Here is a 13,295-nt window from a genome sequence, read left to right on the forward strand (position 1 = left end):
GAAAATCTTACATCATCGTGATCAATTATTTTTCAAGATGGATTGAAGTGAAAAGATTGTACTCAACAACAACGGGATCTGTTATTAAAGCTTCACAGGAGATCTTTCCAACGCATGGTATTCTTGACGAGGTTGTGTCAGACAATGGACCACAATTTGAAAATGAATACTTTACACAATTTGTGAGGACGTGGAGATTTGAACATCTCAAGTTTCCCTTGTTAACCTTAAAGGAATGGTGAAATGGAGAGGAGTATGAACTATTAAATTGTCATTGAAGAACAACTAAGATCTTCCAACTGCACCACTGAACATCAAGCTACTGTCCACAGAACTGTCACTGATCTCATCTCCTCTGGAGATCTTCCCTCTACAGCATCCAACCTCATAGTCCCGCAACCCCGGACAGCCCGCTTCTACCTCCTTCCCAAAATCCACAAACAGGACTGTCCCGGCAGACCCATTGTTTCAGCCTGTTCCTGCCCCACTGAACTTACTTCTTCCTATCTTGACTCTATCTTTTCTCCCCTGGTCCAGTCTCTTCCCACCTACATCCGTGACTCTTCTGACGCCCTACGTCATTTTGACAATTTCCAGTTTCCTGGCCGTAACCACCTCCTCTTCACTATGGATGTCCAATCTCTCTACACCGCCATCCCCCGCCAGGACGGTTTGAGGGCTCTCCGCTTCTTCCTTGAACAGAGGCCCAACCAGTCCCCATCCACCACCACCCTCCTCCGCCTGGCTGAACTTGTTCTCACATTGAACAACTTCTCCTTCAACTCCACTCACCTCCTTCAAGTAAAAGCTTTTGCTATGGGTAACCGCATGGGTCCTAGTTATGCCTGTCTTTTTGTGGGATATGTCAAACATTCCTTGTTCCAGTCCTACTCAGGCCCCCTGCCCCAACTCTTTTTCCGGTACATTGATGACTGTATTGGTGCCGTTTCCTGCTCCCACCTGGAACTAGAATACTTAATTAACTTTGCTTCTAATTTCCACCCTTCTCTCACCTTCACATGGTCCACCTCCGACACTTCCCTTCCCTTCGTCGACTTCTCTGTTTCCATCTCTGGGGATAGGCAGTCTACGAATATTCATTATAAGCCCACCGACTCCCACAGCTACCTTGACTACACTTCTTCACACCCTGCCTCCTGTAAGGTTTCTCCGTCTCCGACGCATCTGCTCTGATGACACAACCTTCCATGACAGTGCTTCCAATATGTCTTCCTTTTTCCTCAACCAAGGTTTCCCCCCCCCCCCCATTGTGGTTGACAGGGCCCTCAACCGTGTCCGGCCCATTTTCCACACCTCGACCCTCACCCCTTCCCCTCCCTCCCAGAACCACGACAGGGTTCCCCTTGTCTTCACTTTCCACCCCACCAGCCTTCAGATCCAAAGGATCATCCTCCGCCACTTCTGCCCCATCCAGCGTGATACCACTACCAAACGCATCTTCCCCTCCCTTCCCCTGTCAGCATTCCGAAGGGATCGTTCCCTCTGCGACACCCTCATCCACTCCTCCATTTCCCCCACCACCTCATTCCGTTCCCACGGCACCTTCCCCTGTAATACCTGTCCATTTACCTCCTCTCTCCTCACTATCCCAGGCCCCAAGCACTCCTTTCAGGCGAAGCAGCGATTTACTTGTACTTCTTTCAATTTAGTATACTGTATTCGCTGCTCACAATGTGGTCTCCTTTACATTGGGGAGACCAAACACAGACTGGATGACCGCTTTGTGGAACACCTGCGCTCAGTCCATAAGCATGACCCCGAGCTTCTGGTTGCTGGCCATTTCAGCACCCCCCCCTGTTCTCATGCTCACATCTCTGTCCTGGGATTGTTGCAGTGTTCCAATGAACATCAACGCAAGCTCGAGGAACAGCATCTCATTTACCGATTAGGCACACTACAGCCTGCCATTGAGTTCAATAATTTCAGAGCATGACGGGTCCCCCTTTTTATGCTTAGTTATTTTTTCTTTTTTTCGTTTTCCTTTTTTATTTGGTTATTTTATTTTAGGTTTTTCAGTTTGTTTAGTTTGTTTCCACTGTGCTACCCACTGTTTTGGTTTTTTTAATGTGATTTTTTATGTTTGTGCTTGGAGTGCTCTGTGCTTTACAGTCATTCACACCCTATCTGTACCAATACTTTGTCTTTCAGCACACCATTAACATACCGTTCGCCTTTGTTCCATGACCTTCTGGTCAGTTATTCTCTGTGATTCTGTCCTATCAACACCTTCACCTTTGTTACCTCTTGCCCCACTCCCACTTTACTTGCTTAAAACGTTTTACATTTCTAATATTTTCCAGTTCAAAAGAAGGATCTGCCCTGAAACGTTAACTCTGTTCCTCTCTCCACAGATGCTGCCAGTTCTGCTGAGTATTGCCAGCACTTCCTGTTTTTATTTTGAATTTTGCTTTTATTAAAAGATATGATGGTACACAAGCAACAGCAAACATTTAAACAATTAATTCATAACTTGTAACAAATATACATTCCCCAAGGAATAAAAACTTCACATGAAAAGTGGTCCATGGTCCAACCATGGCTAACAAGAGAAGTTAAAGATAGTATTAGATTAAAGGAATAGGCTTATAATGTTGCCGAAAAGACTAGTACGTCTGAGGATTGGGAAGATTTTAGAATTCAGCAAGAATGACCAAGAAATTGATAAAGAAAGAGAAAAGAGAACATGAGAGTAAATAAGCAAGAGACATAAAAAAGATTGTAAAAGTATGTAAAATGGAAGAGATTAGTGAAAGTAAATGTGTGGCAATTAGAGGCAGTGGCAGGTGAAATTATAATGGGAAATAAGGAAATGGCAGAGACACTAAATGATTACTTTGTATGTGTTTTCATTGTAGAAGACACAAAGAACATTCCAGAAATGGTGAATTCCATGGTGAACCAAGGATCTAGCGAGAATTTTCAAAAAGCAGTTGATAAGGTGCCACACAAGAAGTTGTTATTAGGGCTTATGGGATTGGGAGTAATACAAGGTGTGAGGATTGATTAACAGACAGAAAACAGAAAGTGGGAATAAAGAGGTCATTTTTGGGTTGGCAGGCTGTAACTAGCAGGGTACCACAAGAATCAGTGCTTGACCTCAGCTACATACAATCTATATCAATGATTTTGATGAGGGGACCCAGTGTAATGTTTCCAAGTTTGCTGACAACACAAAGTTAAGTGGGAAAGTATACTGAGGAGGACATAAAGAGGCTGCAAGGGAATATAGATAGGTTGAGTGAGTGGGTATGGACATGGTAGATGGAATATAATGTGGGGAAGTGTGAATTTATCCACTTTGGTAAGGAAAATAGAAAAACAGAATTTTTTTAAATGGTGAGACACTGAGAAATGTTGGTATCCTCAGAGACCTAGGTATCACAAATCACAAAGTTTACATGCAGGTCTAGCAAACAATTCGGAAATCAAAAGGTATTTTAGCTTTTATTACAAAGGGAGTAGATAATAAAAGTAAAGAAGCATGACTACAATTATAGAGGACCTTGATCAGACCACACCTGGTGTACTGTTTTGGTCTCCTTACCTAAGGAAGGATATGCTTGCCTTTGAGGGAGTGCAATGAGGGTTCACTGGAGTGGTTCCAAGGATGAGGGAATTGTCCTATGAGGTGAGAGTGAGTAGACTAGGCCTATATTCCCTAAAATTTAAAAGAATGAGCAGTGATCTAGGTCTAAAATGAGAAGAAATGTTTTCACTCAAAGGGTTGTGAATCTTTGGAGTTCTCTACCCCAGAGAACTGTGGATGCTTAGTCGTGTATTTTCAAGATAGAGATTGATAGATTTTTTGGTACTAAGGGAATTAAGAAATAAAGGGATAGTGCAGGGAGGTGGAGGTAAGGTAAAAGATCAGACATTATCTTATTGAATGGTGGAGAAAGCTCAAAGGGCTGAATGGCTTACTTTTGCTTCTTTTACTTGAGTTCTTCTGAATTCTCCATCCTAGAGGGTTTTGAATGCTCAGTTGTTGAGTATATTAAAGACTGAGATTGATAGCTTATTGAGCACTATGGGAATCTAGGAATATAGGGATAGGGTGAGAAGGCGATGTTGATATAGATCAGCCATGGTCTTATTGAACGGCAAAACAGGCTTAAGAGGCCGTATGGCGTACTGCTGCTCCTATTTCTAATGTTCTAATGCAAGGTTAAGGAAGTTGGACTTGTTTTCTATGGAAAGAAGAACTTTTCAACAACCTAATCAAAATGTTATTATGCTAATTTATTTATTATTCTCTGAAGGATGGAAACAGAAGACAAAAATTAAGTTAGGAATAAGATGGGAAATGAGCCAGTAAGCCACTGAAGCAGAGAGTACAAGTGGGTTCAAGAGGGTAGAGGTATTGCTCAATAGAAAGAGGCCCAGCATGGTAGTGTAGTGGTAATGATACTGGGTACATAATTTAGTGCTCCTAGACTAATAATCCTTATAAAACATGAGTTTGAACATGACACTTTGAGAATTTGAATTCAGTTTAAAAGTAAAAAGATGGTTCATTAATTCCCTTAAAGCAAGCCACTTTGTTGTATCAAACTTAGGGCAACTAGGTTAATATCATCAAAGTTCAGGTTCTGAGAATGAAAAAGAATTAAGTTATCTGAGGAGGCAGGCAGGTCACAGTTAATCTATGCTCGGTAAAGGGATGAACTGATTGTGCCTTATACTGTTCCTAGAAATTCTCGTGTTTTCATGCGAATCAATTAAACAGTTCAGGGGATTTCACATGTTCTGAAAAGATGATGCATGTTTAATAAAAATGTGCAACCTAAATTTTAAAGAGTAACTTACTGAGTGTTGGAAGCATTGGCTGGGAATTTCCTCAGAGTTGCTCCCTCTCCGCCGCACTTCTGGGGAAGTTACGGCAGCCTGTTTGCACGTAAATACTGGCTGGGATTAGGAGTAAAGGGAAAATGGGTTACGGATGGGAGATTACATTATGTTTTAATTTGTACTGTATTTAATGATTCTGAATGACAAGGTTAGTTACTAATTAAACAGTGTTAGTCATTTCCTTGCAGTGTTTGTCTCTAATTAAACTTCGGGTTGAGAGAATTTAAAGATTTAAATGGGTTCCCAAAAGTTATGAACATCATCTAAGTGTTAAGAGTAATTGTTGTTGGCGTCCTTCCATCTGCGAAAGATGATGGACATACAGCAAACAATCCATTTAGGTGGGGTGTCTTCTCTTGGTGCACCTTTGTTGATGGCTGTGGAGGCCAATCCTTAAGAGGTAGGTTCTGCTACATATGCTGCATGTGAAGTTGCCAAGTGACACTGAGTTGTTCTTTCCGGCATTGGCACCTGTTGCCAAGCTGCTGTAGCCACTGTTCGTTGTGGTAGTGCACACCAGTCCACGGGATGTGTCGCCATTTCCCTCCTTTGCCAGCTAGGTGATTCCCAGACGCGATAGTCAATGTTTAGGGCCTTCATGTCACACTTGCAAGCATCCTTGAAGTGGAGCTTTGGCCTCCCACTTGTTGTCTGGCCCCTGCTACCTCATCGTACAGAAGGTGCTTGGGTACGCGAAAGTCTTCCATCCTGCGGATGCGTCCAATCCACCAAGCCGCCTCTGTTTGATTACTGCTAACACACTTGGGAGCTCTGCCTTTGAGAGGTCTGCTGCTTTCATGATTTTGTCCTGCCAGGATATACTCATAATGTGACACAGCCAGCGAAGATGGAAATTATTGAGTATCTTTTCCTGGTAGCTGTAAGACACATGTTTCACAGCCATACAGCAAGCTGCTCAGAATACAGTCCATCAGCTTGGTCCTAAGGGTCAGCTTAGTGTTATGCCGTGCGCGTTTCGCGAGTCGACCAAAGGTAGTAGCTACTTTCCCAATGCGTATATTGAGCTCTGCATCAAGGGACAGACTGTCTGTCACCGTGGACCCAAGGTAGCAGAATTTGCTAATCACTTCCAGTGGGTGTTATTTAGTGTGATCAGTGCAGAGATGTGACACCTTGTCCCTTCACCACGGTTTTCTTGAGACTTATTAGTCAAGGAAAACAAGTTACACATGGAAGAGGCAGTCCATGAGTCTTTGTAGTTGAGATTCCATGTAAGCAACCAGCGCAGCATCATCAGCATAAAGGAGTTCACTGATCAGGACATGATGTGTTTTTGTCTTCACTTTCATCCTGGATTGTAGAGGTTGATATCTGACCTAGTGTGCAAGTAGACTCCTTCCATATCTGCACGGGAGGCGAAGGCCAGGAGCATGGAGAAGATGCCAAACAGAGTGGGGGCTAGGACACAACTCTGTTTCACTCCATTCTTCATTCCATAACTGTCAGAAGTGGAGCCATCAGACTGTACAGTGCAGTGCATGTTGTCATGGAAGGAGCGGATGAGACTAAGGAGCTTCATTGGACAGCTAATTTTCACAACATCTTGTAGAGCCCTGCTCTGCTGACTGTGTCGAATGTTCCCTGCACTTCTCTTTTAGCTGGCTTATGGAGAATATCATATCCAAAGTAGATCTTCCGGCACGGAAACCACACTGTGCTTCCGGGTACACTCAGTGTGCAAGTAGATGGAGTCTGTTAAATATGAACCTAGCAAAGGCCTTCCCCATGACACTAAAGAGTGAGATGCCCATGTAGGTGTTGCAGCCTCCTCTGTCACCTTTGCTTTTGTATAGAGTGATGAATTTGGCCGAACCATCAGCCTCAAGAAAACGAACATCATGGGACTGGACGTCAGAAATGCCCCATCCATCAATATGACCACGCTCTGGAAGTGGTTCAAGAGTTCACCTACCTAGGCTCAACTATCACCAGTAACCTGTCTCTCGATGCAGAAATCAACAAGCGCATGGGAAAGGCTTCCACTGCTATGTCCAGACTGGCCAAGAGAGTGTGGGAAAATGGCGCACTGACACGGAACACAAAAGTCCAAGTGTATCAAGCCTGTGTCCTCAGTAACTTGCTCTACAGCAGCGAGGCCTGGAGAACGTATGTCAGCCAAGAGCGACGTCTCAATTCATTCCATCTTCGCTGCCTCCGGAGAATCCTTGGCATCAGGTGGCAGGACCGCATCCCCAACACAGAAGTCCTCGAGGCGGCCAACATCCCCAGCTTATACACACTACTGAGTCAGCGGCGCATGAGATGGCTTGGCCATATGAGCCGCATGGAAGATGGCAGGATCCCCAAGGACACATTGTACAGGGAGCTCGCCACTGGTATCAGACCCACCGGCCGTCCATGTCTCCGCTTTAAAGACGTCTACAAACGCGACATGAAGTCCTGTGACATTGATCACAAGTCGTGGGAGTCAGTTGCCAGCGATCGCCAGAGCTGGCGGACAGCCATAAAGGTGGGGCTAAAGTGTGGCGAGTTGAAGAGACTTAGCAGTTGGCAGGAAAAAAAACAGAAGCGCAAGGGGAGAGCCAACGGTGCAACAGCCCAGACAACCAATTTTTTCTGCAGCACCTGTGGAAGAGTCTGTCACTCTAGTATTGACCTTTATAGCCACTCCAGGCGCTGCTCCACAAACCACTGACCACCTCCAGGCGCTTACCCATTGTCTCCCGAGACAAGGAGGCTAAAGAAGAAGATGATGATTTTGGCATCACACATCTCCTGGAACAGAGCCTTCTTTCCAGGACAGAAGGAAGGAGAAGGTCATAGACATATGGCAATAGATGGGACTTTCTGTGCTTGAGCAGTTCAGCTGGGATTCCATCCTTGCCGGGTACCCTTCTGTTCACTAGGCGGTCTATGGCCTTCTCGAGCTCCAGTGATGAGGGTTCTTCATCTAACTCATCAATGACAGGAACTTGTGGGAAAGCGACAAACTGGGTGACGTCTGTCTCAGAGGAGTACAGCTTACAATAGAGTTCAGCCCAGCAGGACACCTATTTACTTCAGTCAGTGAGTACCTCTTCATCTGGCGACTTCAGGTGAGCAACTTTGGTGATGGCAGGGCCAAGCATCCTTTTTATCCTTTCATACACAGCTCATAGATGTGCATGCAGTTTGGATTTCTTGACATAATTTGATGCAGTGTTTGCACAATATCTCCCTGTCTTTTGCATGGCCATCTTGGCTACTTTAAGGTCATGCAGTGTCTTACCTTGGTTCATGTTGTGCATCATGTAGGCTTTGTTTTTTGCATCAATGACAGATATCATTTCAGCTGAATAGGTCTCAAACCAGTCCTTGTTGCGGGTTCCACCTTTGCCAAATGATTCTGCTGTTTCATAGATGATTGAGCTCAGTGACTTCCACGTTGCATCGATGCCACCATCGTGCTTCCCCTTAAGGCTTTGGTGGGTAGTGAGCATTCTAGTGTTCGCACTCCAGATTTTGATGCTGGTATTTGGCATCAGTGCTTGTGTAAGGGATGTTGATACGTGGTGTGCCATTGCTTTTGGGGCTGTGGAACCTTCGGGGGTACACCTTCACTCTGCTGCTAAGAGTGGTCAATGTTGCAATCTGCGCTGTGGTAGGTGCGGGTGCGAAGAACATTGGGCAGAACGTGCCTCCTCGTGATGACAAGGTCTAGTTGCTGCCAATGTCCATACCTTGGGTGATGCCATGCTACTTTGTGGCAATGCCTATCCTGGAAGAAGGTGTTGGTGATGCAGAGTTCATTCAGGGCACAAAGCTCAAGAAGACATTGTCTGTTATCGTTGATCTTGCCACCCCATGACAACTGAGGCACGTTGGCTATGAATCACTGTCTGCCCCAACATGTGCGCTGAAGTCACCCAAGATGAATAGCCTCTTGCCTTTTTGATGTTCCTCAGAACGTCACCTAGGGAGTCATAGAAATGCTCTTTATCTGCAGATGCTGGAGTTCAGAGTTGGTGAGTAAATGCATATGATGTTGACTGTGCCTCCATCGGATGATAACCGTAGGGAGATAAAACACTCCAAAGTTGCTACTGGTGGCTCAATTGACTGTGTCTGCTGATTGCTCACTGCAAAGCCTACATCATTCTCACGGTGATCTTCAGCACTCTTTCCATGCCAGTAGAAGATGTAATTAGCCTCTCGAATAGAGCCTGTGTTGGCTAATCTGGTTTCTTGTAGAGCTGCAATGTCGACACCAGGTTTGTGTAGCTCACGGTCAATCAGGGCTGTCTTACAGACACTTGCTGTAGAGTGTGGGTCATTGTTCATTCCAGGGCACATTGTCATCACATTCCCGCTTCCAAGCAGACAGGTCACCTTTCTTGGTTTGCTGTGTGTGCCTAGTTTTAGGAGGTGCAGACTTGCCTAGTACCTGCACTACACTCTCAACTTCATCGGCTGGTGTCCACATGACGTCTGGGGCCTATTCGGTTGCAGGAATTGCTGGAAGGGGTTAACTTGAGGGAAACACCAATTGCCTAATGGGAGCCCACTCCAGATTTTTTCGGGTTTACTCCCTTAACAACAATAACATCAACAGCTAATGGTTAACATTGAAGGCACCACCCAGCAGGGCCCAGATCGCCATAAACATAGGTGTTATCTTGTCCTCCAGGTGTGCACAGGGAGCAGCTCCAGAACGCCACTTTCCGCCTCCAGGTTGTCACCTCTATTCCCTAAACCGGGTCCGTGCACTTTCTCCGTACTCGCTCTCTCTCTTATCCTTAGCTGCTGTTGGTGTCTCCAGCTAGGTCTATGCCATAGCCAATCACTGTGATGTCACAGTAAGATTTTTTTCAACACCGTCGGTGGGATCTGAATCCATGCACCTGTTCCTGCTAGTCTGCCTCTCACTGCTGCTCCTGCTTCTTAGATCCTCCCCACTGGTCTGCCTCTCACCATGGCCCCCGCTCCTTAAATCCTCCCTGTTGGTCTGCCTCTTGCCTCTGCTCCCGCTCCTTAAATCCTCCCTGTTGGTCTGCCTCTTGCCTCTGTTCCCGCTCCTTTCATCCTCCCTGTTGGTCTGCCTCTTGCCTCTGCTCCCGCTCCTTTCATCCTCCCTGGTTGTCTGCCTCTTGCCTCTGCTCCCGCTCCTTTCATCCTCCCTGTTGGTCTGCCTCTTGCCTCTGCTCCCGCTCCTTTCATCCTCCCTGGTTGTCTGCCTCTTGCCTCTGCTCCCGCTCCTTTCATCCTCCCTGGTTGTCTGCCTCTTGCCTCTGCTCCCGCTCCTTTCATCCTCCCTGGTGGTCTGCCTCTTGCCTCTGCTCCCGCTCCTTTCATCCTCCCTGGTGGTCTGCCTCTTGCCTCTGCTCCCGCTCCTTTCATCCTCCCTGTTGGTCTGCCTCTTGCCTCTGCTCCCGCTCCTTTCATCCTCCCTGTTGGTCTGCCTCTTGCCTCTGCTCCCGCTCCTTTCATCCTCCCTGTTGGTCTGCCTCTTGCCTCTGCTCCCGCTCCTTTCATCCTCCCTGGTGGTCTGCCTCTTGCCAGTGGGGAGAATAAAAGAGCGGGAGCAGTGGCGAGAGGCAAACCAGGGAGAGGATCAAAGAGCAGGAGCAACAGTGAGAGGCAGACCAACGAGGGCAGGTGCATGGATATTGATCCCACTGACAGTGTTAAGAGTAATAATCCTAAGGATTCACTCTGAAAATTTGATACAAACAGTGCAACCATGACAAAACTTAAAATAGTAGTAGGTATTATGTGACACATAAAACCTGAAAAAACAAAAGGGGCAGGATCTTCACTGAAATGTTTGCCAGACCAAACTGTTTAGGGAGGGAAAAGAGTAAAATTAGCTGTGAAGGCTTTACGATGACCTCATGTGGGTTGACAAAATTCACATCATTATATCATGTTCATGTATGCAAATCAAGAAAGGATTGACTCCGCAAAAATAAATAAACAAGTGGTTTGTGCCCCTTTTGTGGAGCGCCTGCCAGCAATCACTTTATGGACTATTGTTTACATTACTCACCGTCTGGTAAAATGGATGCCGGACCTTGATTTCCTTATTTAAATAGCCTCCAGCCTGAAACAGGCAGGCATGCCACGGGCCTATTACAGGCAGGCATGCTTGATAGTTGCAACAGACAGACCTTGGGCATCCAAGAGACAGCCAAACTTTCCTTCCCCTATTTTTCGGTTTCCTACTTGTTTTATAGACAGGTCAAGGGCAGGAAGATGTTAAAAATTGTCCCCAATGAATCCAGTATTGTGACTTGCCAGGTAAAATTACAGTGTTAGAATGGTAATTAGGGTTACATTGGAAAGAATACTTAATAGAGGACATATAAATGTGGAGAATAATGGTCTCTGTAATTAACAGAAAAAGCAAAGCTGAGGCAAAAACGTTTATCAGATATCAAGAAGCCTGAGGTGTACAATTAAATTAAGATAATGCTATTTGTAAGGGTGATTTTTTTTCCATACAGAAGTACATGGTGTGAGTAGATCTAAATCAATAAATCGTACTAAACAGTGAACAAGATAGCATTAAATGCTCAAGGATTAGACAATATAAATGGGAACATTGCAATAAAAATTCCACTTATCCTTACACTATCAGCAGCCTCACATTACCTGCACTATAAAAAAAGTAAGCTTCTCTAATGCTGTACATTAAAACTTCATGCTGTGCTCACAAAATGATCTGACAAACAAGCAGTGTAAAATAGATTTTAAAATCAATTATAATTCAAATGACCTTGCTGAGGATTAAAGATCATTTGAAGGCAATAAAAAGCCATGATTAATTATTTACAATTTTCTCCATAATGAAGCACATTCTGTGGCAACATCTAAAAGGACTTGCAAGTGCAACTATGACTCATTTCTCTTTTGGAGATCACATTATTTATGACTCATTTTTCTCAAGCTCACTAATATTAATACAAAATGAGCCAATACACAATTAGGTTAATGGTTATAAGAATTCCTAAGCATTACAGCATGCCTGTACTCTTGAGTTTTGTTGTTAATATTTAGCCAAATTTTATTCACTTGTGATATGAATTAGATTTAACTTCAACCAGCTCTTTACTTTCTTGGTTCATAAATTAAAATTGTCTGTTCTCAGTACTTCCTGTAAGTTGGATTTATTTACTAATATCTTTTCACCAAATGGACTTATCACTAATAAAAACTACATGGTCACTGTCAAAGGAGAAACAAAGTTTCTGTGGTTTCAAAGACTCATAAGCATAAAAACAATCATAAAAGCAAAATACTACAGATGCTGGAAATCTGAAATAAAAACAGAAATTGCTAGAAATAGTAATCAGGTGTAGAGGCATCAGTGGAGAGAGAAAAACAAAGTTAACGCTTCAGGTCATTCATTATTCATCAGGATGTCAGTTTCTAACAAAAGGTCATTGATCTGAAACGTTAACTCTGATTTTTTTTCTCCACAGATGCTACCAGACCTGCTGAAGATTTCCAGCATTTTGTTTTTATAAAAGGAATCATAATTTGTCTACTCTATTCATGTCCGTATGATATGACGGCAGTGTTATTGTCAGCAGTTTAAAAAGTCAATTTGTTCATTTGTAATATCAAAACCATTATCAAATTTTAGAAGATCTTCATCATGAGGACTGAAATGGTCTCACCAAAGGCAAATTTGTACAATTACACGGACATAAAATTCCAGCAATATTTGATTTGAGAGGGAATTATTGAAATAAAAGCTGCACTAATTCACAGTAAAAAAAAAGTCAAATAAAAGAAAATATTGCAATTGAATAATGGGTCAGTCACATCTGATAGAGACAGACAATTGAAATTTTAAGTGAGACACTTCATCATGGGCAATGTTAATCTATCTTACTCTTTTAGATGCAGACTTGTCTGCTTTATATTTACAGCATTTTCTTTTTATTTCAGATTTCCAGCATTTGCAGCTTTTCCTATTATTTCCACTTTTTCTAACTTTATGGTTTTTAGTACATGATACTATTTGATACTAGAAGGAAATCAAAAAAGAAATCCATCATGGTCATTCGCACACAAACAGTGAAACAGTTATTGTTACCTTGCATGGATGGGGATCAACACCATAGGTTTCTAATGTATGAGCTTTCTGCAGCAGGTTCAGTTCAGCAACAGCTGCAGTTTGTCCCCTGAAAGGATAATTAAACTGATTTTTAATTATTAAAGCGGTAATGAAATTATAAAAATATTCATGTAGATTAATTGAAAAAGAATTAAGGGTCATGTACTGTAATATAATGAATTTAAAGTCACATCTGGAGGAAAGAGGTAAACAAAGAAAAAACTGGCATTTATATAGCGCATTTTACGACCTTAGGATGTCACAAAGCGCTTTGCAGCCAATGAAGTACTTTTGAGGAGTAATCACTGTTATAATGTAGGAAAAGCAGCAGCCAATTTGCAAA

At 43.6% G+C, this 13,295-nt stretch overlaps 1 protein-coding gene across 3 annotated transcripts in view; it reads right to left on the reverse strand.

Moving 5' to 3' along the window:
• The window catches only part of frmd3 (FERM domain containing 3), a 387,539-nt gene that overhangs the window by 158,747 nt on the left and 215,497 nt on the right, over positions 1-13,295 (reverse strand). For 2 of the 3 annotated variants that reach the window (XM_068028875.1, XM_068028873.1), the window contains one exon: positions 12,932-13,019. In XM_068028875.1, the coding sequence (XP_067884976.1) occupies positions 12,932-13,019 (88 nt within the window). Of the gene's footprint in view, positions 1-4,827; positions 4,927-12,931; positions 13,020-13,295 lie in introns of all 3 variants that reach the window. The other variant, XM_068028874.1, reaches the window with a different exon arrangement.

Source organism: Heterodontus francisci, chromosome 4 (genome assembly GCF_036365525.1).
Source record: "Heterodontus francisci isolate sHetFra1 chromosome 4, sHetFra1.hap1, whole genome shotgun sequence".
Lineage (NCBI taxonomy): Eukaryota > Metazoa > Chordata > Chondrichthyes > Heterodontiformes > Heterodontidae > Heterodontus > Heterodontus francisci.